The sequence below is a fragment of the Suhomyces tanzawaensis genome (genome assembly GCF_001661415.1).
Source record: "Suhomyces tanzawaensis NRRL Y-17324 unplaced genomic scaffold CANTAscaffold_2, whole genome shotgun sequence".
Classification (NCBI taxonomy): domain Eukaryota; kingdom Fungi; phylum Ascomycota; class Pichiomycetes; order Serinales; family Debaryomycetaceae; genus Suhomyces; species Suhomyces tanzawaensis.
The window spans coordinates 750,825-773,995 of NW_017963637.1; the positions used below are offsets into that span (position 1 = coordinate 750,825).

General features: G+C 48.7%; 10 protein-coding genes across 10 annotated transcripts; 7 read left to right on the plus strand and 3 right to left on the minus strand.

Annotated features, from left to right (window-relative positions):
* Positions 1-821: 821 nt before the first annotated feature.
* Positions 822-1,559, plus strand: ROT1 (Rot1p; the record flags this gene model as incomplete). Its single annotated transcript, XM_020209421.1, has 1 exon — positions 822-1,559. The coding sequence occupies one exon, from the start codon at positions 822-824 to the stop codon at positions 1,557-1,559; it is 738 nt and encodes a 245-aa protein (XP_020065889.1).
* A 1,405-nt stretch (positions 1,560-2,964) lies between these two features.
* On the plus strand, positions 2,965-5,514 carry VPS27 (ESCRT-0 subunit protein; the record flags this gene model as incomplete). Its single annotated transcript, XM_020209358.1, has 2 exons — positions 2,965-4,714; positions 4,889-5,514. 2 exons carry the CDS (start codon positions 2,965-2,967, stop codon positions 5,512-5,514), a joined length of 2,376 nt encoding a protein of 791 aa, XP_020065890.1.
* Positions 5,515-6,598: 1,084 nt separating this feature from the next.
* SPE1 (ornithine decarboxylase) lies at positions 6,599-7,945 on the plus strand (the record flags this gene model as incomplete). Its single annotated transcript, XM_020209486.1, has 1 exon — positions 6,599-7,945. The coding sequence occupies one exon, from the start codon at positions 6,599-6,601 to the stop codon at positions 7,943-7,945; it is 1,347 nt and encodes a 448-aa protein (XP_020065891.1).
* Positions 7,946-9,593: 1,648 nt separating this feature from the next.
* Positions 9,594-11,303, plus strand: CMP1 (calcineurin catalytic subunit A; the record flags this gene model as incomplete). The annotated part of the gene is made up of 1 exon (XM_020209415.1): positions 9,594-11,303. The coding sequence occupies one exon, from the start codon at positions 9,594-9,596 to the stop codon at positions 11,301-11,303; it is 1,710 nt and encodes a 569-aa protein (XP_020065892.1).
* A 221-nt stretch (positions 11,304-11,524) lies between these two features.
* On the plus strand, positions 11,525-12,533 carry CANTADRAFT_171115 (uncharacterized protein). Its single transcript, XM_020206357.1, has one exon. It carries the CDS (start codon positions 11,746-11,748, stop codon positions 12,523-12,525), a length of 780 nt encoding a protein of 259 aa, XP_020065893.1. The 5' UTR covers positions 11,525-11,745; the 3' UTR covers positions 12,526-12,533.
* A 1,054-nt stretch (positions 12,534-13,587) lies between these two features.
* On the plus strand, positions 13,588-16,867 carry CANTADRAFT_25182 (uncharacterized protein). Its single transcript, XM_020207350.1, has one exon. The coding sequence runs from the start codon at positions 13,616-13,618 to the stop codon at positions 16,829-16,831; it is 3,216 nt and encodes a 1,071-aa protein (XP_020065894.1). The 5' UTR covers positions 13,588-13,615; the 3' UTR covers positions 16,832-16,867.
* An 86-nt stretch (positions 16,868-16,953) lies between these two features.
* TSR2 (Tsr2p) lies at positions 16,954-17,676 on the minus strand. Its single transcript, XM_020207351.1, has one exon. It carries the CDS (start codon positions 17,651-17,653, stop codon positions 17,048-17,050), a length of 606 nt encoding a protein of 201 aa, XP_020065895.1. The 5' UTR covers positions 17,654-17,676; the 3' UTR covers positions 16,954-17,047.
* Positions 17,677-18,296: 620 nt separating this feature from the next.
* ORC1 (origin recognition complex subunit 1) lies at positions 18,297-20,952 on the minus strand. Its single transcript, XM_020206359.1, has one exon. The coding sequence runs from the start codon at positions 20,687-20,689 to the stop codon at positions 18,326-18,328; it is 2,364 nt and encodes a 787-aa protein (XP_020065896.1). The 5' UTR covers positions 20,690-20,952; the 3' UTR covers positions 18,297-18,325.
* A 263-nt stretch (positions 20,953-21,215) lies between these two features.
* TEM1 (Ras family GTPase) lies at positions 21,216-22,054 on the minus strand (the record flags this gene model as incomplete). Its single annotated transcript, XM_020211478.1, has 2 exons — positions 21,216-21,783; positions 22,026-22,054. 2 exons carry the CDS (start codon positions 22,052-22,054, stop codon positions 21,216-21,218), a joined length of 597 nt encoding a protein of 198 aa, XP_020065897.1.
* A 312-nt stretch (positions 22,055-22,366) lies between these two features.
* RPS1 (40S ribosomal protein eS1) lies at positions 22,367-23,137 on the plus strand (the record flags this gene model as incomplete). The annotated part of the gene is made up of 1 exon (XM_020211479.1): positions 22,367-23,137. One exon carries the CDS (start codon positions 22,367-22,369, stop codon positions 23,135-23,137), a length of 771 nt encoding a protein of 256 aa, XP_020065898.1.
* Between the last annotated feature and the right edge of the window lie 34 nt (positions 23,138-23,171).

Consider the following 23,171-nt stretch of genomic DNA (forward strand, 5'->3'; position numbering starts at 1 on the left):
AAAATAGGTGCCTATACATGCAGCCATTGGAGCTATCGGCACAAAGAGGCCGTATGGAAGCATGGAGAGTCTGCAAAAGTATCCTCTCAGTACCATTTCTTCCACCGAGACACACACACCCGATTTGCCTTCATTTTGGGCGTTTTTCTCGATGGTGGTGACAACCATTGATCATGGCGGCTATGGTTCGCCTCGGGCTATTGATGCACGAAAAGCGACAATGGCGGCAATTGCGGTGACATTTGCACCATTCCTTCCGACTCGACAATGGAGACCAAGGGCATCTAGTGTGTTGGAGGCATCGAGTGGAATCAGGCAGCCAGTAGGGCTGCCAAACGGTAGATTACGTAAGCTGAAGTTGGTAACAGGCCATTGAGCAATGGTTGGAGCACGACCGCTATTTTTAGCCCACCCTGGGAAATGCACGTGACGGTTTCCCTGCCTGGTGCTAGCGGACGGGTCCAGTAGAGTAGGCCCCGCCCACGCCGCCCTCCAAAGCACCTAGCGCAGTGACCACGCCAGAGCACCGAAGTCAGCGTGCTTACGTAATGCTTCCTTACCTAATACACTCCGCCCAGCACTGCCCCTCACGTGCCGCCAGACACGCGACTCTCCGTCCCTCTGCTGCCAAAAAAAAACACTCAGGCACCACCTATTCCTCATCTTTCAACCACTGATACATCGTGTACCCGTCTGTACACCCCGCCACGCGCCTCCAAATCTGCCTCCTGGCCCTCAAGAGTCTTTTCAGCCTTTTTCCGCGAGATTTTTGACCCTCCCCTGCCTTTACCGCCAGCCTATCGTTAACAGCAATCCACATCATGAAGATATTTACAGCCAGCATTGCCGCTGTGCTCTCCACAATGGCCACTGTGGCCATGGCTGACCCCAGCATGCTGGAGTTGGAAGGCACATGGACGTCCAAGTCCAACACTGTGTTCACAGGCCCTGGGTTCTACGATCCAATCGATGAGTTGTTGATCGAGCCAGACTTGCCAGGAATCTCGTATTCGTTCACCAGCGACGGCCACTACGAAGAGGCGCTCTATAGAGTCAAGTCCAACCCCCAGAACCACTCGTGCGCCATTGCGTCCATCACATTCCAGCATGGAACCTACGAGATCAAGGCCAACGGATCGGTGATGTTGTACCCCATCGCAGTGGACGGAAGACAGTTGTTGAGCGACCCCTGTGGCGAAAACCCCGACTCGTCCCAATACTCCAGATACGTGCAGCCTACGTTCTTCAAGACCTACCAAGTGCAGGTGGACGACTACAACGGCAAGATGTCGTTGCAAATCTACCAGTTCGACGGCTCGATGATGCAGCCCTTGTACTTGGCCTACAAGCCCCCTTTGATGTTGCCCACCGCCGCGTTGAACCCCACCGACTCTGCCTCGGAGACCAAGACATCGTTGAGAAAGAGAGTTAAGAGATCGTTGGAGAACAAGTACAGAACCAACGCGTTCAAGGACACTAACACCGACAAGTTCGACAAGTACTGGTGGGGCAGTGTGGCCCTTTTGGGGGTCACCTCTGCTGCCGTATTCTTGCGCTAGTCATCATCATCATGTTTCTTCTTGTTTTGTATAGTTATTGCATAAATTCTAGCCCAGTGTAGACAGCAGAGGAGACCCAAATGAGACTTCAGGTGCAAAGTATGATAATTCCCATACTACAATTCCTGGTGGTGCAAGGGGATTTAGAGGAGGTTCCGAATTTAAGACCCACTGGGATCCTAATTATGAACAGTAGTGATCTCACAGCTACTTGCGTTACTTGGACCTCATATCATTTTAAATGTCACGTTAAAAATGCCATAGTGGTAATTATGAAAAAACTGACCTAAGGAATAGACTCGGGAGTATTGGTATAAGAATCTTACTAAGGTTGCTAAGATTAATAGTTAAGAAGGTAGTAAGGATCACTGAGCGAAAGAACATTTAGAAGATAACTAAAGTTACTAGTAAAACTATATGAAGGTTTAGCAAATTTAAGTAGAGGAGATAGCAAAACTATTCATTGAATCATCTTGACATAATGGGTCTAAAGTGTACATGTTCTTGCCTCTAGTTCTCTACTTCTGTTCCAAGTAGACTGATTAATTTGACCATTCCCGATAAAACATATTATTACCATTTATTAGAATTTGTCAATAAGGTGCATAAATCGCAACAAGAATAAACCAGCAGATATGGTCATCAATAGAATGAAAGAAATTTCAATTTACTTACTCGACTGTTTTAACGATAGCTAATCGGTTATTCCGATCAAATATTTTACCAATTCTATAAGAATGTCTTTGAAAAAACTAGCTGGTTTATGAAGTGGCTTCCTCCATTACTTTTCTAGGTGTAGAAACCAAATCCAATAACAGTACTCTAGTTACAAATAATACAAGCTCCGCTACATCTTATCCATTTGCTAGCGTGTGTTCCTCCATTACTATTCGAGTGGAACTCATCGATAAAATGGCTCTAACATTAGTCACCTTAGTTGCGCTCTTCAACTAATACTCTATAATACTTACTGCTTATCTTGTTCTACTCTTCAAATATCTATTATGCTTCTAGTGCCTCGTTGTACTCATCGAAACATCATTTATAAATTCAACCATGATATAAAAATCTACCTCTGGAGAATTAGAAAATTACCAGTCATCCTCCAACCTACCAGCTGCACTTCCGCTCGATCCACCACTACCATCACCGACCATCAATATATTTTCCCCATCTCCTTCATGACCGCCCCAGCCTCTCGCCCCTCTTGTCACGTGATCTCCCCTTATAGTGGCAACCGATAACCAACGAGCTCCCACTCATCTTCAGGCACACTTTCCCGCCGTCCACGCAACCGCCAGGCTACCCCATCCACCTCCAGGCGTCCCACATCACCACCAGACCCCTCCACACTACCACCAAACACATTCAATCGACCCAATCCCCCCAATCCCTTTCAATCTCCATGTCTTGGTTCAGCGGCAACTCCGTCTCCACAGTGGAGCTAGACAACAAGATCTCGGAAGCCACGTCTGAGTCGATTCCCAACGGCGAGATCGAGCTCTCGGTGGCGTTAGAGATCACCGACCTCATCAGATCCAAGAAGATCCCTGCCAAACAATGTATGAGATCGTTGAAGAAGCGGCTCACGTTGGTGCACGCCAACCCCAACTTGTTGACGTCGTCACTCAAGTTAGTGGACTTGTGTGTCAAGAACAGCGGCTACCACTTCTTGGTGGAGATCGCGTCCAAAGAGTTCATGGACTACGTGGTGGACGTGCTTCTCAAGATCCACTACAATGTGAAGGACTATGGCATCCGCAACATCGAGTCCAAGTTGAACGTGGGCAACACCATCTTGGCACTTATACAGGAGTGGGCAATCATGTTCGAGAACCAGCTCCAGTTGAACTACGTCGACAAGTGCTACAAGCAGTTGGTCAACGACGGCTATAAGTTTCCACAGCGAGAAGGCTCTCTGCACATCAACAGCACGTTCATCGACTCCGAGGCCCCTCCAGACTGGGTGGACAGCGACCTGTGCATGATCTGCTACACCCCGTTCTCCATGATCAACAGAAAGCACCATTGTCGTGCCTGTGGCGGCGTTTTCTGCCAAACCCACTCCAACAACTACATCCCATTGGTGTCGTTAGGGATCAAGGAGCCTGTCAGAGTGTGCGATAATTGCCATGCAAAGTACAAGGGTAAGACTCCCAAGACTTCCGGCCACTCTGGCCACTCCAGGTCCAGATCTCTCGCCCTGTCTGCAAATCCAGACGACGAGGACGAAGAGTTGAAACGAGCTATTGAGTTGAGTCTCAGAGATTCGGGCGTCCAGGAGTTCAAGCCTCCCCAGGAACCCCCTCTGGCTCCACCACCCCAGGCACAGAGTGAGGACGACGACGAAGAAATGAAAGCTGCAATTGCAGCCAGCTTAAAGGAATTTGAAAACCAAGAAAAATTTAATAAGCAGCAGTCACAGCCACAACAAGCATCCGCCCCTGCTGCTGCACCTGCGGCTCCTCAGTCAGACTTCTATTCTAACATTCTTCCATTTGATGCTAACGAACAGTTTGGCGTGAACGACCAAGCCAACCATTATAACCAATACAATCCAAGCCAACCACAGGCATATTCACAACCTCCACAGCACCAGCAATTGGCACCTCAAAGAACCCAAGTAGAAGATTTGACTCAGCAGGAAGAAGGCCAAATCAATTTATTTATTACTTTGATGAACACGGTCAAGAACGATCCGAAAAAGAGAGCAAACATCCTTTATGACTCCAACATAAGCGAATTGCACACGCAAGTTATCAGATTAAAACCCAAGGTCAACAAGTCGTTGAGAGCATCAATTGAGAAGTACGAGACCTTCTTGGAAATGAACAATAAGATCTCCACCATTATCAAGCTCTACGACCAGTACTTGGAAGATAAGTTGAACATGGCCTATGGAAACCACCATATTTCCTCCCAGCCCACCGCTGAAGGGGCCCCTGGTCACTTCTTCTCTGAACCATCTTATCAGGATAAGACCGGCCAACTTCCAAGTTACAATGCCTACAATGGAACCTCTGTTGCACAACAAGCAACTGGAGCCTCCAACGGCTATCTTTCCCATCAGCCCACATCTGAAGGAGCACATTTCTTCTCTGAATCCTCTTACCAGAACAATTCCGAGCTCCAGCCACAAGGTGCCTACTACGATGGTAACCAAGCATCCGGAGCTTCCGAAGGCCCGGCTCCAGGATATGTATCACACCAATCTACAGGATATGAGTATCATGACCAGGTTGCGAGACAGCCCACTGGTTATTCTCCTCCCAATGTGCCTGTTTCGAGACAGTCTACTGGATATCCAGCACCAGGACAGACCAGGCCAGACTATGGCAGGGGAGGCTCGCTGGCTCCACAGCCTGCGCCATCGCTGTATGCCCAGGGGGGCCACCAACAACCTTCAGAGCCCAGCTTTGATGACGACGAGGAAGAGGAGGACGAGGAAGAGGAGGATAAGGAATCACAATACGCATACCAGCAACCACCACCCACCACTTTCGGAACAAATAACCGTACAAATGCCAACTTGGCGTATCCTGTTCTGTACGATGGAGTTAATTCGCAGCCACCTTTGCAGCCACCCCAACAGTCGCAACCAAGCTTTTATCCACCAGCCAACTACTCGCCTGAAATCACCGACAACGAGACAGATAATGAACGTTCAGACGCATCTACATTGACCCACCAGCAGCCACTGTCGTCGCTGGTCAGAAGACAATCGTCGACTTTGCCTGCACATGCGGTTGAGGACGCCACTGCCCGGTTTCCCACCATAGAAACAGTGGAGAACGATTATGACAAGCAGCACCCAAACCGCACGGCATCCAACCCTCCATATCCTGGAGCATCAGAGCAGGACCTTGCTCAGTTGCCCAGCTTGCCTGATTTTGGGCAGGGCGAGACTAGACCAGCAAAGTATGTTGCCGAGCCCGAGCCATTGATTGAGCTTTGATGGGTATTTTTGCCTCTTGTGGTAGTTATTCCATAGTTTCAATATCATGATATATTAGAACGTCTCTTGTGGAACAGTAAAGGTGCGCTCTAAACATATAGTGCTGTGTGCAAAACTCCCTAGTGAAAGCATTAGCGTATGTCTTGCAACGTCAAACAGAGTTTCTAACCACAACCCGATAAACTGTTTTTCTTTCCGTAGCAAGTTTTAGTTTGTGAGTCTAAGCAGGATACATTAATTTAATAAATAATCGGAGCTGCCCTCCAGAATTATCATGATCTTGTCTTTCTGAAACAGAAAGGCCCGTAATTATCTTATTAAGTCGAACAGCAATTCCCCATAGTTATGATTTCAATACATTAGTTAGACTAATTAGTAATATTTTTTTACTTTCATTCCATGATTATCCTCAAGTCTCTTCAGGATAAATTCTATAATGCCCCAGCTTATCATAAAAATATTACAACATCTCTTTTGGAACAGTGGTGTTCCATTATCATGATGAATTTATTATTGCTCTTTCGGAGCAGTCTGTCCCACAATAAATACACAATACTCTAGTCAAAATTACTACTACTTTACTCTTACCTGCAAGCAATTTCTCATTGCCATGATGAATTCCACAACTCATTTCTTTTGTATCAGCAACGCCTATGCACGGTTCTTACCACCATGTCTTGTCTTCCCGAGCAGCAACGGTCATCCATGATATACCTCATAACCCATAACCTCATACCCTCATAACCTCTCTTCTCTTCTACCTCCCATGCCCCACGCTCTTATCGCGCACTCCGAGCGATCTGAAAAAGTTTTCAGCAACACCTTTCTTCTCCATCCACAAGGAAGTACCAACCGATCCGTTCCAATTCTGCTAGTCTCCAGACTGCAATTTTGAAGTGCCTTCCCAAACTTGACCACCACCCACGAGAGCTGCCGCTTGACGTCATATACACTGTGTACTCACCCATTCCGTGAGTATTTGCTAGTCTACTGTCTTAAGTCCCCGAGAGAGTAGTGCTTCGATAGCCGCTATCGCCCACCAATTGCCCCAATTGCCCCAATTTACCCCCGCCCCAGCCAAGTGATGACCCCATCCGTCGACGTCTGCCATGGACCAACTCTCTTCGATGCTGCTTACCAGCCGCTAGTCGAACCGTTCAGACCCGACCAGACTGCGCCTGCCAGGGCCTCTGCCAGCGACAACCGCTCCATCGTCAACCAGGCGTTGGTCTCCCACGTCGCTGAAATCGACCACCACAGCTGTGATGCTGGCGACGAGGACTCGTTCTTCGTGTGCGATCTTGGTCTGATTTCCAGAGCGTTTGCCACCTGGAAACGCCACTTGCCACGGGTGCACCCGTTCTACGCCGTCAAGTGCAACCCCAACGTGGAGGTGCTCCGTTTGTTGCTGTCTTTGGGCGCCAACTTCGACTGTGCCTCCAAAACCGAGATCGACACCGTTTTGGGCTTGGGCATTGCCCCAGCCAGAATTGTCTACGCCAACCCCTGCAAGACGAACTCGTTCATTCGTCACGCAGCGTCTGCTGGCGTCAACATGACGACCGTCGACAACCCACACGAGCTCTACAAGTTGAAGCAGCACCATCCGCAGTGTGGAATCTTGATCCGGATTGTTACCGACGACGAGGGCGCCTTGTGCCGGTTATCGACCAAGTTCGGATGCTCTTTGGACGTGGCAATCAACCAGTTGTTGCCTTTGGCCCACCAGTTGGGCTTGACTGTGCGTGGAGTGGCTTTCCACGTAGGCTCGGGTGCTAAGGACTTCCGCTCCATCACCAGGGCCATTGGCGACGCCAGAACCGTGTTCGACAAGGGAATTGACCTCTACGGTCATCCCATGAACGTGTTGGACATTGGTGGCGGCTTCGAGCCGGAGTCGTTTGGCGAGTCGTCCCACACCGTCAACGCAGCCTTGGACACTTTCTTCCCAGCCAGCTACCTCGACCACCATGGAATCGAGCTTGTGGCTGAGCCAGGACGGTTCATGGTGTCCAATGCGTTCACGTTGGCCACCCATGTGATTGCCAGACGGGACTTGGCCGACGACAAAATCAAGGCCATGATCTACATCAACGACGGGGTCTACGGCAACTTGAACTGTATCTTGTTCGACCACCAGCACCCCCAGGCCAAGGTGTTGAAGCATGGCGACACCTACCACTTCCAATCGACCAATCAAGAAGGTGAGGTCGAGAATGATGCCGAACAGGGCAAGCACCACTTCTCGATCTGGGGACCAACTTGTGATGGTTTGGATTGTGTGTCCAGTGACACTGTTTTGTCTCACGATGTCGAGGTCGGGGACTGGTTGTACTTTTCCAACGTGGGTGCGTACACCAGCACCTCCACCACCTCGTTCAATGGCTTTAAGGGAAATGCCCACGTAGTGTACGTTTCCTCTGCTAGTTAATACATGAGCCATAGCGAGCAAATTTTGTAGAGTGGCGAGCAAAAGCGAGTTCGTGGGGTCAGGCGAGCCAGAGGCATTGATTTGAAGACTTGCGCTAGTCGAATCTCGTGAATTACAAGAATTAGCGTGCTAGATTGAACTAACGACTTGAGTGCAGTAGGCATTCTGAGTTCACGGAGACAAACTGTGACAAGAGTCGACTTCGTAGCACTGGTATTCCCTATGAGTCCTAGTGATAATACCATCGACATTTTGTTCTCGAGTCACTAGACTTTTTAAACTAATTGATTCGGGTTCACTTTCAATGCAGTTTCGCTGAAGTCAAGAATCATGCAAATTCCACCAACAATTGCAATGGATAACTTTCTTGAAAAGTAGAACCTTCAAAACTACTTGCTACTACTGTTGCTGGACATTCACCACCAAACCATGCTTCAGATGTTCAGGTTGTTTAGGAGGCTGCAAAAAAACGATATCGATGGGCACGACCGGTTACTCTGGATTCGCCTACCAATACAAGCAAGAACAAACTACGAATGTTTTCCCGGCAGTTTCACCAGACTTCATTCTCCGCAAGACAATACTCTTCATGATAGCTTTACTAGAGTCTTGAGATGCCCAATTGGTGGCGAAATGATGTAGAATATCAGATAAGAATACTAGGGCCTGAGACAATTGGAGCATTTCGGTAGCAATGAATGGGCTGACTTTACGAGTGTGCTACTTATCCATGCATACGATCTGTCTCCTGACACTTCTCCAGAAGCTACACAGTGGTCAGTGTCTGTCACGTGCGTCTCCATACCATGCTTCAACTTCTCCACCTCTTTCACTACAAATCCTTTCTGGCACAGACAATCGCCTAAAATAGTGCGTGCATACTCCAATTCACGATGAGTCCATCGCGATGGTCTAGGCTCGCCCGCGCCCAATCGTCTAATTTGCATTCCGCCGTTTTCGCAGCCCACCACAGCAACATCCACATTCACCCATCACGCATTCGGCCAATGGGAGTTCGCGGCTTACATGGTAATGCCAGTCGAAATTGACGATTTCTCCAACCATTTTGCTGTTTACACTCCCTGTACTTTTCGTTTCAGTCCTTCTCTCTCTTCTGTTTTCCACCCCTTTTTGCAGCTTCTGGATAATTTTCGCCTAATTTGTCCAAAACTCCTGAGAAATTACTGAAAATTGCAGGTTGAGACATCTACGCCTGGACCTTTCCACAACAAACCTATTGTTACGCTCCAGTTCGCGTCCATCAAGGACGTTGCCACCGATCTCCTGTGGCCTCAGCCTCTGGTCATCATTTCTATCTTTAGCACTGGACAGGCCGCGGCTTACGTAACTTGCGATCAGGAAGGACGACAGAGACCAGTGTAGTCCCAGCGAGTGGCTAGCCAGTACGGCACTAGATGCATTGTAAGCGAATCGTTGCCTTTGGCCGTAGCTGGCGAGACCGCCGAGCCCCCACGGTCAAGACGGAAGCGGGGCCACTAATTACGTAAGCACACCGAGAATGCTTACGTAATCGCACTCCGATCAAACCTGATAACACGATCTAAATGTCCACCAAGACCAGACCGAATCGCCCCAGCCTGCCCTCCGGATCTACTGCCGTCTATCCGTTCCCGCCTGCTACCCCACAATGTCCCGAAATGCTATCCGCAACACCACCCAGATCAACAACGCCTTGAATGCCATGAAGCAGAAGCTGGTCTCTGACCAGGACTACACCGTCTACGTCAGCGACGAGGGTGATCGCTACTCGACAGTCGACAGAGCCGTGACCAGCGTGGACCCGCCAGCGTCACACAAGCCCAGCGAAGCCGAGTTGTTCCACCCCAACGGGCTTCCCAATTGCGAGGTGTTAAAAGAACACTTCAAGCGTGAAGGACGACTCCACGAGGAGCACGCCATCCGGATCTTACGCGACGCTACCGAGTTGCTTGCCAGCGAGCCCAACTTGCTCGAAGTGCCAGCTCCCGTGACCATCTGTGGCGATGTGCACGGCCAGTACTACGACTTGATGAAGTTGTTCGAGGTGGGAGGACTGCCAGCAACCACCTCGTACTTGTTTCTTGGCGACTACGTGGATAGAGGGTCGTTTTCCATCGAATGCTTGCTCTACCTCTACGCGTTGAAGTTGAACTACCCCGACACCTTCTGGATGTTGCGAGGTAACCACGAGTGCAAGCACTTGACTGAGTATTTCACGTTCAAATCCGAGTGCTTGCACAAGTACTCGGCCACCTTGTACGAGGAGAGCTTACGGTCGTTCAACGCGTTGCCGTTGGCCGCTATCATGAACAAGCAGTTCTTCTGCGTGCACGGAGGTTTGTCGCCAGAGTTGAAGACCCTCGATGAGTTGGTCAAGCTCGACCGGTTCCGTGAACCTCCCACCAAGGGTTTAATGTGTGACCTTCTCTGGGCTGACCCCGTGGAGGACTACGACGACGACAACATCGACCAGACCTTCATCAAGAACACGGTCAGAGGGTGCTCCTACGCCTTCACATACAAGGCGTCGTGCCAGTTTCTCGAGCGCACGGGGTTGCTCTCAATTATCCGAGCTCATGAGGCCCAGGATGCCGGCTACCGCATGTACAAGCAGACCAAAACCATGGGATTTCCGTCGCTATTGACCATGTTCAGTGCTCCCAACTACTTGGACACCTACAACAACAAGGCTGCAGTGTTGAAGTACGAGAACAATGTGATGAACATCCGCCAGTTCAACGCATCGCCCCATCCCTACTGGTTGCCCCACTTCATGGACGTATTTACCTGGTCGCTTCCGTTTGTGGGTGAGAAAATCACTGACATGTTGGTGTCGATCTTGAACATCTGCACAGAGGAGGAGTTGGACGAGGAGACCCCATTGGCGTCAGAAGTGGCCATCACACCTGCTGCTGCTGCTGCTGCTGCTACCACCAGGCCACCAGTACCGCCTAAGGACGGCGCGCTCGACCCTGACTCGTTGGAAGCTAAGCGCATCGCCTTGCGTAACAAGGTCATAGCCATTGGACGTGTGTCGCGAATGTATTCAGTGTTGAGGCAGGAGAGCGAGAATGTGGCCCACTTGAAGGAGCTCAACAGCGGTGTGTTGCCCAAGGGCTCGTTGCTTCACGGTTCTGAGGGGTTGAAGGACACCATCACCTCGTTCGAGGATGCCCGTCGTGCCGACCTCCGCAACGAGGCGTTACCACCCACACCCGAAGAGCTCAAGCAGCGGGAGTTGGAGCGTACTGAACGGGTCAAGAAGGAGATTGACGATGATGACAATGCCAGCAACAGTCCTGTTTTCCAACGTCTTTTGAGACGGTTGTCGCAGAGCGGTGACCAGAGACAGGTTTAGAAGGGCGGCAGGCGCAGCCTGGTGCCATTGGCGTAGTGTCATGGTGTAGCCATTGTGGTGCCAATGTCCCATAAAAGCTTTCGCAGCCAATTGGCCATTGAGCAACGCAGCCACTTTCTGCTAATGCCTTCCAGCCACTCCAGTGCTATACGCCCCACTCAACGCCTCCATTAACGTCTTGTCTAAGCCTTCGCAACAAATGTCACTCTCTAGGTGTCAATCTGCAAATGTCACTTGTGCAGATGTCAATGCACATGTCACCTCTGCAGATGTCACACTACCCATCACTCCACAAATGTCACTCTACATGCCACTGCTAACGTCACCCCAATATACTGCAAAATCGCGAGCCACCCCAAATGTACTGCAAATACTCGCACCCACGTGACTCCCATCTACCATATCACCACCACCGTCCATAGCGTCTCTATTTCTAGTTCCAATGCCACACGTCCCACGGATCACCACCGAGGTTCCCAACGTCGAGAACACCGTCCCCATCGCATTGTACCAGGTGTCGTCTCCCGAGCGCTTCTCGCTCGATGACGATAAGTTCGTGCTTTACGGAGGAGGAGACGGCTTCCTGGCCCAGCTCTCTGCCAACGACCCTACCCATACTTTAGTGGTAGCTCCCGAGCTCGACTTCGACTGGTCCCACCTCGCGTTGTACGTGTTGAACACCTCACTCGTGGTGTGGTCTGTCAACACAAATGTGGGACTTGAGTTGCCCTACCAGAACATCCTCCTCCATGCGCTCAAAGACACCTCCCAGGGCCCTCTCCTTTACCTCCAGGTGCTCTCCAGTGCCGTGGCACAGGCTGTGCCTTCCCAGTCCTCGGAATTCGCCCCTACCGTGGTACTCGAGATCTCCCAACGTGGTTCCAGCGAGAGTCTGTCGCCTCTCTTTGCCCATGTGGATGCCACGGTGCTGGCAGTGTACCACGCATTATCCCAGTGCTCTGCCTTGCACTACGACACTGATGATGTCGAAGAACCGGCCCAGTTCCACGAGGAACCAGCTCTAGACATCCCTGCTTCGTGGGTCCAGGAAACAGTATTGGATACCACAGGAAATGCCGACGATCTCGAGGAAATTCCAGTGGCAGATCCTGAGGACGAGGCTGCCATGCATGTGGACGTGGGGTACGCTTCGATAGTGGGCAGCATACGAAAGCGAGAGCATGACTCGAATGGAACTCCCAAGTCCAGACGGTTAGTGTAGTCCAAAAAGACAGAATTAGAAGTTAGAAAAGGAACCACTGAAGAGGACAGTGGTGATTAAGTATGGAGAGTAACCATAAGAAAAGGAAACCAAAAGAGAATAGAGTGATGCTAAGGTATGGAGAATGAAATCTGCCACTGGAAAGAAGCCCGAGCGGATATTCCTCATCTCAGGTATTGAGAACAAACCACACTTGCCAAGGGTCAGAGTAGCGGATATCCTCACGGTATGGCGATTATGCTGCCATGCTGCCAGTGCCTGCGCTTGAGTTATTCCAGTAGCTGTAAAGCAGAGGCTTACCGAGATATGGTTCATTGTACCCAGTAGTTCTAAAGCAAAGAGAAATCGAGGAACGGGTCCAGAATGTCCTTTTCAAGGCATAGGTCATCGAGAAATGCTACCGGTCTATGAAAAACATGGTCCTATGCCAGCGATCTGCCCCGGGAATGTTCCAATTTGCAACTGCTTGAGTATGATGAGAAATTGGGCACGGAATGCCAGACTGGCTAGTGTGGTTCAGCCCAGGCTCAAGTTGTCTCGTGAAATTGCCTACTATTGCTTCATTCTATGGTACTTTGGTCGCCAATCCGCTCGAGATACTTGGTAGTGACATTGGGTCCTGTTTTGCGTGGAACTACTGGAAAACCAGAAAAAAATGCATACGACTACTACTCACGTAATGCCGTCCTTTACTGTGCTTTGTAGTCCAGTTCATCTTGTTCATAGCGTCGAGTCCGGTCCTGTTCCGGTGCATACTATTAATTAATGCAAAAAAATCATCAAAAATGCCCTTTTTTAGGTTATCAGCTGAATGTAAGCAGGTCCAGAGAAAGAATATTCATATTATTAGCAATTTCCGTGAATATCTCTTTTAACAGAAAAATGAAAGAATATTAACATTTCACTAACGATTTGAGATACCATAATTGCTATTGGAAAATATGCTATTAATCTTGATCCCATACGATAGAATATAGCAAATGTACTAAAAAGATAATAATTGCCTAGAAGTAATAGTTTTCGGTCTCCTGAAGAGACCATTGGCACAGAAGAGTTAAGTAAGGATGTTTCCCTCTCAGTAATTGGTGCAATGCCGATCGCTCTCCAGTGCGCCACCTCTCACTGTGCTAGCACGACCGAGATCCTCCGCACTACCACGGCGGCCTGCCAGCTTCTCGCTACGCCAGTACCACGCCCTCCCGTGCTAGTACCACCTCTCGCACCACCTCGCTGCACTTTCCGCTTCCAGTCGCACCACCCTATTCACCCACCGCCCATCACCATCACCTCCACCCATCCCATCACCAGCATACACCACTCCATGAAGTCCTACGAGGAGCGCCTCCGCCTCAAGAACCACTTCTTCAAGCTAGGCCAGGGCAGAATCATCGACACCACCCAGACCTCCTACTGGCTGCTCCTATGGAACGAACCCCAACACTCCAATGACATCTACGAACTCTTGACCCCCTTCGACATCAAGACCATCCGCGACCAGAACAAGATCAACTTCCTCACCTTGGTGCGTGTGCTCAGCGAGAAGGTAGTGGCCATCGTGTCCTCCGACCAGGTGGTGCCGCAGACGCCCCAGTTGTTGAATTGCATCCGTTTTTTGACCAAGGTGTTACCGTTCTTGTACGAGCTTCCTGAGTACACCGACGAGATTGAGTCCAGCCTCTTCTGGACAGCTTCTTTCGACCCAGTGCTGTTGATCGGCAAGGAGCCGTCCACGCCACTCTCCACTGTCAATCGCTTACAGTCCATTCCCGAGCCAGCGGCCGGCGATGCCTCCCGCGACGACACTGCCATCTTGGGTCTCCAGCTTCTACGCTGCACCATCCGGCTCCTCTTCGTCAGGGGCTTCACCCTCGACGCCAATGGATCCCGCAAGTCGCCCAGCACGCTCTGGGAGCCTGGAATTGGCTCCAATGCCGCCAAATACATGCCTCCCAACCTAGTGGTGGACTCCAACAGAACTGAGGTGTTGAAGTTCCTCTTGACCCTCGTGTCCACCTCGTTGTACCTGTTGCCGTCGCAGATCATCTACCTGGGGTCCCGGTTCTTGACACTTTTGGTGGTGGCAATGCCTCGAGTCGAGCTCCTCACGTTGGTGTGTTCGCTCTTCAACTTGGTGTGCCGCTCGTGCCGTGCTCCCACGGTGGAAAACGGCTTGGTGCATGCCAACACCGACTTGATCGACCTGCGCTACTTGTGCATCACCTACTCGTGCCAATTATTGACGTTGATGATTGGTTATCCATTGCCGTCCTCCGAGCACTTGACGTTCATGTCCGACCTCCAGGTGCTCTCAAGCCCCAGGCCTGCCAACTTGGTCAGGCTCTATATCGGCAAGTTGCACAAGGACTCCGAGTTGTTGTTGATATACTCGTCGTTGATCAGCATCTTGAAACTCCCCATCCAGAAGCACGCAGAAGACGCTGGCTCGTTCTCGTTAGTCAAGGCATCCGCCATGCCCTCTCTCTGGGCCACAGAGACCTTGATGCTCATATGGGAGCTCCTCCAGTGCAACAAAAATTTCCGGGCCTTGGTGGCCTCAAAGTACCTGGACGAGTTGTTGGTCGTTTTGATGTACTATTTGGTCACTTACCACTCGTCTCCTGCTCACACAAACATGGTGAGGACGTGCTCGTATTTGATCCTTTACATCAGCTCGGACCCCAAGCTCGTTGAGCTCTCGTACACCCCCATTCGTGAGGGATTCTACCAGTCGTTACCGCAAGACTTCAAGACCAACCCTCGCCCCGTGACAACAAGAGACTTCATTGCCACGCACATAGCAACATTGATAGACAGCACCATTTCAGCCAACACATCCAACAGAACCGGGGTGACTCCACCCATGTCAGATTTGTTGATGCTCACCTTGGTGGAGACGCTCTACAATATAATTTCTACGGTAGCGGTCAGGGACTTGAAGTCCACCAACGAGGAAATTAAGAAGATGAGCAACTTCAACGCCAAAGGCGGATTGAGCTACTCCAGCAGTTGGACGCTTACCCAAGTTTTGGTCAAACTCAGTACCCCGGAATTCTTGAAGGAAAAACCATTTAATGCTGACTTGTTGGCACTCTTAGTGAGGGGAATCTGCAATGCCATTCTTAAAAACCCCCAAGCATCCAGGATGCTCTTGTTTTCCATTCTCAAGAATGAAAAAGTCTACGATAACATTTGGAATACCATCAATAGTTTTGAAAGAGAGGAGGAGGAGGAAGAAGAAGAAGAAGACACAACACAGCAAGCACAGGAGGACGAAGTAGAACAGAGATTAGATGAGATATCATTCCAGGGGGATAATTCCAGTATCTCCTCGCTTGATGTGGATTCACAGACCCCAGGCTCCAACATCCAATCAAATAGAACTTCCATCATAAGTCTATCCTCAGAAGCACAAGTTCCAGTTCCAAACCTCGACTACAAAGCAATTGAAGAGTCGTTGAGGTCAAAACCACCCACTGGAATGTCAGAAAGAGCCCGTGAAAAATTACCCATGAATAGTCCATTGAAGAGAACATGGGGTGGTAAGGATGCCCTCAGAGTCATCTTGACCATGGTGATTCCTTACTTGAAAGAGTCCCTTCAAGAATTATGGAACCCTATCACAGGATCCAAGGTGGATTCGTGGCAGATTGTAAGAAGTATTGAGCAGATTGACTTTGATCAAATCATGACAAGGCACAGGTCTCAGATCAATAATGACTTCTTACCGGAAACCTCATTTGAGTCATTGAAGTTCACCTGGAGTCATTTGTCTTTGGGATGGTACCTTTCATTGCTCTATGGCGACATCTATAATGCAATCAACTTGGTCAAAAATTACACTGGTGGTAATAATAAGATCATGAAAAACATCACTTCATCGTTGGCTTCGGTAAGCAAGATAACATCATCGTGGACCAGTTTCATCAAGAGTGGCTCATCTGCAGCAGCATCGCAGCCCAATGACTTGGAGCGAGTGAACGAATGGGTGCAAAATTCGGCCACGACCATCAACCACTGGGCCTCCACGGGAATCAAGTTGTTCAGGATCGAAAGCACGAGCGACGGGATTTTTGGCAGAGGTCCAGGGACTCCTGGAAGCATGGCTAACCACTTGGTGCGAAGATTCAGCGACTTCAAAGTGAATAATGCCAGCAGAAACAGCGTCAGCTCAGGATTGAGCACGCCCATCGAGGAGCAAGAGGCCACCTTTGGTAGGTATCATCGGGCTTCCATTTCATCGTTACACTCGTTGAACACTTTGAATCGGTCGCGAAGCAACACTCCTAGAAACTCGATCAGTATGTAGCGATTATAGAAACATATACGATTGACTACAAATAGCCCGAATTACTGTACTAAACATGGCTAAATTTTTGTATGATCTCTGGACCCATGTGGTCATTAGTTATTCACTGAGTCACACTGGCTACCAACTACACCGAGACATACTCTACCTCTTAAATTAGATATCTTATTGCGAATTGCTCCTATTCAATCGTTGGCCAATTTGCCCAATCTTCACCTATCTTCTTCTTCTGGTTTGCACCAACTCAAACCCATCATCATCTATAACCGGACCTGCTGGTTCTTGTACATCAACATCCATGTCGTCATCTCCGTGGGGCTCTTCGTCTTCCTCGTCGTCGCTTTCGCTGTCAGAAGCATCTGGGTTGTTGGGATCAGCTCCGACAGTGACCTTCTCCTTGGAAGTCTTGGTGGCCTGCTTCTCGGTCCATTTGTTGTACAACTCGTCAATGGCTTCGTACTTGCGGTCCCTGACATTCTTGTAGAATTTCATCACCAAGGCCCCGATTTCCAACGCAGAGTCGTTGTCGATCTCAGTGTCGAACTCGTCCACCATGGCGTATAATAACGTCTCTTCGATCAACTGGACGTCGACAACCTTCTCATCGAACAACTCGATGACAATCCCCGAGATCCAGTCTCTCTTTTCCCCAGACTTGGGTCCTCCCCACGAGTTGTCCACCGCAGTGGTGAGCTCTTCCCATTTGTAGATGGCCATGCAAACTCCAAGTTCGAACTTGGCCTGTTGCTTGTCGTCTCCGAACCTCAAGTACAACTGGCCTTCTTCGGCTTCCACGTAGTCTGTTGGGTCTATGGCGTTCATGGCAATGTGTGGATGAAAGGTATAGTTTGGTGGTTATTTTTCAGCTCATCGCGATGGCTGGGGCACGCGGCGTAAGTGAGGTCTTTGATACTGGAGCAGATGCAGAGGTATCAGATCAAGGATGATTTCAGAATCTCTGCTGTGCTAAACGGGGAATTTAGCTGTTACAGCCTTTGATTTTAATTGTTAGGATCTACTAAATTTACCCAAAGTATTTTCGAACCATAATTATTCAAGGACAAGTAGATCTAATTTGAAGTTGTATCTTCTGCATTTACTCCATCTTTATTATTGCAATAAATGGATAATTCAAGCCTTTTTAATCTTTGAGTTTTGCTGTTTGATGAATCTTTTCGATCTCTAATTTACGCAAAATTTCTGTTATAATTAATTTGATGTATCGTTTCCTGGATTATCTAAAAAGTACCCATCATAAGCATTTATCTATATAGTTACTGGGATAATTTGTGGGTGGTTGTCTAGAACTTCTATATCAACCATCTGAAACCTTTTACTAATGGATATACTATTCGTAAGATTTTAACGCACAATGGGTAACATATTAAATGCAGAGTTATTTGCAAAATTTAATAAGTTCCTCAACTCTCTCAGAAGGACATAGTTAATTCTACAGTCTAACTCATTACTAATTTTAAATCACTTCTATTGTGTCTAGATATCCCCCAAAATGTCTTTATCTCTTCTCAATGCCAGAGAAAGCTCTTCCTCCGAAATATTGAGTTGGATCAGCCTGTAACGTTCACCGGGAACATTTTGTTGCATTAAGATCCCGTACTCCACCAACTCATTCACTAAGTGCTTGAACTTCCAGGACCTAATATTGAGTTTTGTAGAAGAGTCGGCGAGACTGTTTCCATACAATAAATCAAGTAAAGTAATATTTGCGCCCAAAGGATTGAGTACATTGGTACCCTTGTCTGAGGTAAGCAACTGAAGAGAGTTCTTCATTTCGTCGATAATATCACCCAACGAGTTTTCTGCCAAACCAGATCTCTTCATTCTCAATAGGACTGCTTGAAGAAAAAGCTTAGACGCAAACGGCAAGGTCACTAAGAACTGGGAGATGGGAGAGTTGATCGTCTCATTGATGGCCTTGGAAATATGATTGATATGCACGTGGAAAGACTCCTCCTCTTCCGTTTTCACCTCCTCTTGGGTCTTCGCTTCCAAGTATTCTTTTTCAGCTATTTCCACCGCTCTCCGACAGATTGTCAAAGCTCTTCTAGCATCACCGCTAACACTGGCCACTTTTCTGGAAGCAAAGCCAACGGCATCATCGGTGATGATCACTTTCCGTTTGTTCTGTTTGGTTAACATACTTAAACGATGCTTAATGATCTCCCCCAACTGGTCAAACGTATATCCAACGAATTGGATTCTGTTCAACCCCAATCTGGAGGAGATCTTGTTGGATAAAACTCTTTCTGGAAGATCCATGGTGTTGGCAACAGCAATGACAACTAGCTTGGAATTCGCATAAGAGGGCCAGTTGAAGAAATTATACATGACATTCTGCTTCTTGGTGACGATCTGATCTAATTCATCCATCAAAACCACCAACGGACGGCTGTTGTCTCTCTTGGTATCAAAATGCTTTTCAAGAAGAATGGCAGCATTGGAGGCACTGACATTAATTCCTGAGATTTTTTTCCACAACAATTCGTACGCTACACTGGGAGTGAGGAGCTTGAGACCGTTGATTTCGAGATAGTCAAACTGCTTGAAGTCCCCATCTTCGGACAATTCCTGGAGTTGTTTTATCACTTCTCGAACCGTAGCAGTCTTACCCACACCAGGAGTTCCACTCACATAGACACACGATCCCGTTTCCGTTTCAATGGCAGTAGAAATCTTCTCCAATAATTGAAGCATTTCGTCTTCCCTACCTGGGAGAGAACTCAATTTTGCAGAAGTATGCAATTTCGCCTTGATTTCCTTAAAGGCTTGGGAAGATGACGAGGATAATTGTGGTGTACCAGACTTTTTGGGCGACAAGAAAGTCAATGAAGGAGCATTGAGGTCTGGTTTTATCTTGTATCCCTTCTTCAACGGTGACAAAATTGATTTCATGTATTCCACATCCTTCTTTTTAGAGGGGGATTTCGAAGGAGATTTCGAAGTAGATCTGGTCTGGGATTTAGTAGGAGAAGATTGGGTTTTTTGCTTTTTTCTGGGAGTACTGGGATTTTTAGGCTTAGCGACTTCAGGCTCTGACTTTGGCTCAGATTGTTCATCAGAGAGTGGATCTGCATCCAGCTCTAAATCATCGTCATTGTCTTGATTTTCCTCGGGGGAAAAGTATTCATCCGAGCTGTCCCCCAGATCCTCTTCATCCAGTTCAAGAATCCTTTTCCTGGTCGGAGAAGCAGATTTTTGTTTGGTTTCAACCTGCTTCAATTTCTCAAGCACACTGGGGGCCTTTTTGGGACTTCTTTTGCTAGCCTTGTAGGCTACAGGCACAGTTTTCTCTCTGATATACTCCACAAATTCATTAGGGTCCTTGGTGAATAGTTTGAGGAGTTCTCGGTAGTCGTAAGGCTCGCTAAACATATCACCCTCTGAATTGCACCCTTTTCGGGTCATGAAAGTGGTGCCCAGATTGGACTCATCTACCACTATATCGGCAGCGAGCTCTTGTTCCGACACCACGTTGACCTTGTCGATGATATCAGTCAACTCGATATCCTCCAAGTAGGGTGTGAGGAATAATTCGTGGTGGTTCAAGGGTCCTTGTAGACGGGCTGGATCGATGTCTTTTGCGCGGATGAACCACAACACCACCACATCAATGAATTTGCTGCTTCCAAACTTGATTTCCTTGACGAAGGCTACCTCTGCCGACAGTTTCGACTGTTGGACCATCAAGCAGTCTCCTGGCTTGATCTCGAGGCCATCGGAGTCTCTCTTTAACGTGATCGATTGGGCAATTGGCTGGGCTCTGCGGCTTCGTCTGGGGGTCGAGACGGTTGTGGAAACAGGCTCCTCTCCAAGCGAGTAGTTCCAGCCTTTAATCATGGGTCAATTACTGGCGAGTTGGAGTGAAGAATCAATGACAAGATTGGCAACAAAAGAACGACTCAATGGCGCCGAAAAAAAGAGGGATGAGCAGGATGTTTGGCGAGATGCAAGAATGGACGTATGGGACCGTATATGCGGTACAGGAGTGATGGTGGGTGGATCTGTACCGACTAAAAGTGGCAGATGGGAGATGTACTGTTTGATAGAGATAGTGGAGTGTCTGTCTCTTATCTGCAGTACCGATGATTTCTTGGGTGCGATTTAGATTGATGCTATAGAATTACGGATAAATACATGGGCCCATCAGGGCAAGTGGTGGAGAACTGAAGAGTCCACGGCTGGACCAGCTCGGTGGTCCAGCCAGTGGCTGGCAGGTTTAGTGGATGTGGAGACTGGTGGAGGCGCGGGAGACGAAATGCAGTAGAAATCAGTAGATCGCAGACGGTAGGTAAACTGAACCAATTCAAAGGGAAAAACAGCCACACCACGCTACGCTCTGGCTGCTGTCCTAGGCTGCAATTCCTCATTTGTAGATCAACAAGGGCTCGCCAACGTTGACAATCTCGTCGAGGTTCAAGCGCAAGTCGAATGCCTTGGATAGTATGATCTTGAAGATCTTTTGCACGTTGATGGAGTGGCTGGTGGAGCAGAAAATCACAGGGGCCTTCATGGCCGTGCCGAACTTCTTGGCCTGTTGGGTGATCTCCAACTGGTCCGAGTAGGAGAGGTCGATGAATTGGTCGTACTTGGTGCCTACCAAGAACGGAATGGCGGTCTTGTTAAACCCACGCACCTGGCGGTACCATTCTTTGATCGAGTTCAAGGTCAGCTTGCGGGTGAGATCAAACATGAAGAGGATGGCCACCGCGTCGTTGGACACCAACGGCAACATGTTGATGAACTCCTTCTGGCCTCCGAGATCCCAGATCGAGAACGTTATGGTGTTGTTGCGGATCTGGATCTTCTTGTCCATGAAGTTGACCCCCAATGTCTGGATGTAGTCCTCATCAAACGACCCTTCCACGTACTTGACCATCAACGACGTCTTGCCGATCTGGGAGTCCCCAATCAAGCCTATTTTCAAGGCCACTCTGGCGGTTAGAACGGTTTGGAAACGAATTCGTCACAATTGGCGTGTGCCTGAGCACCACCAGCACGGACGAGCAACCAGCTCTATCCAGTCAATAGAATCAGTGCACCGATGCATTCGGGCAAGCTGGGCTGATGCTTCTGGTGGTCTGCAACCATTTATTTATGCTCAGACACCGTTGTATCAGCATTGGTGACGTCAGAGGGGGGCCCTCGCAGTATCTCAACTGTGGCATATACGTACTGGTTCGTGTGGTCCTGCTGTTCTTCCATTGGATGTGGTGGTTGTGGGAGCTTGTTGATGTTTGGATACGGGGCAGTCGCGTAATGGGCTTCCCGATTCGGAAAGGCCCTGGCTGGGGAGGTGGCAGGTGGGGTCTCGCACGTGACCAGGGCTGGCGCCCTCGCTTTTCGCCCTCCGCACGTGCCCGAAAACCCACCGCCCCTCCTGCACACACCCCGGCCCACCTCAGCTCCTCTCTCCCGCACCATACTCACTATGGCGGGAAAATTTGGCAAGTGAAAAAAATTTGTCAGGCTCTTATATCTTTTTACCAGACTCTTTTAGATTAGTACACAACAAAGATGGCTGTTGGTAAGAACAAGAGATTATCCAAGGGAAAGAAGGGATTGAAGAAGAAGGTCGTTGACCCATTCACCAAGAAGGAATGGTTTGACATCAAGGCCCCATCTACCTTTGAAAACAGAAACGTTGGTAAGACTTTGATCAACAAGTCTACCGGTTTAAAGAACGCCGCCGATGGCTTGAAGGGCCGTGTCGTCGAAGTCTGCTTGGCTGACTTGCAAGGCTCCGAAGACCACTCCTACAGAAAGGTCAAGTTGAGAGTTGACGAAGTCCAAGGTAAGAACTTGTTGACCAACTTCCACGGTTTAGACTTTACCTCCGACAAATTGAGATCTTTGGTCAGAAAGTGGCAATCATTGGTTGAAGCCAACGTCACTGTCAAGACCGCTGACGACTACGTCTTGAGAGTCTTCGCCATTGCCTTCACCAAGAGACAACCAAACCAAGTAAGAAAGACCACCTACGCTCAATCTTCCAAGTTGAGAGAAGTTAGAAAGAAGATGATCGAAATCATGCAAAGAGAAGTTTCCAACGTCACCTTGGCTCAATTAACCTCCAAGTTGATCCCAGAAGTCATTGGCCGTGAAATCGAAAAGTCCACCCAAACCATCTTGCCATTACAAAACATTCACGTCAGAAAGGTCAAGGTCTTGAAGCAACCAAAGTTCGACTTGGGTGCTTTGTTGTCCTTGCACGGTGAAGGTTCTACCGAAGAAAAGGGTAAGAAGGTTTCTTCCGGTTTCAAGGATGTTGTCTTGGAAAGTGTCTAATTTCTGATAGTAAATAGCATACAGAAATCCATAT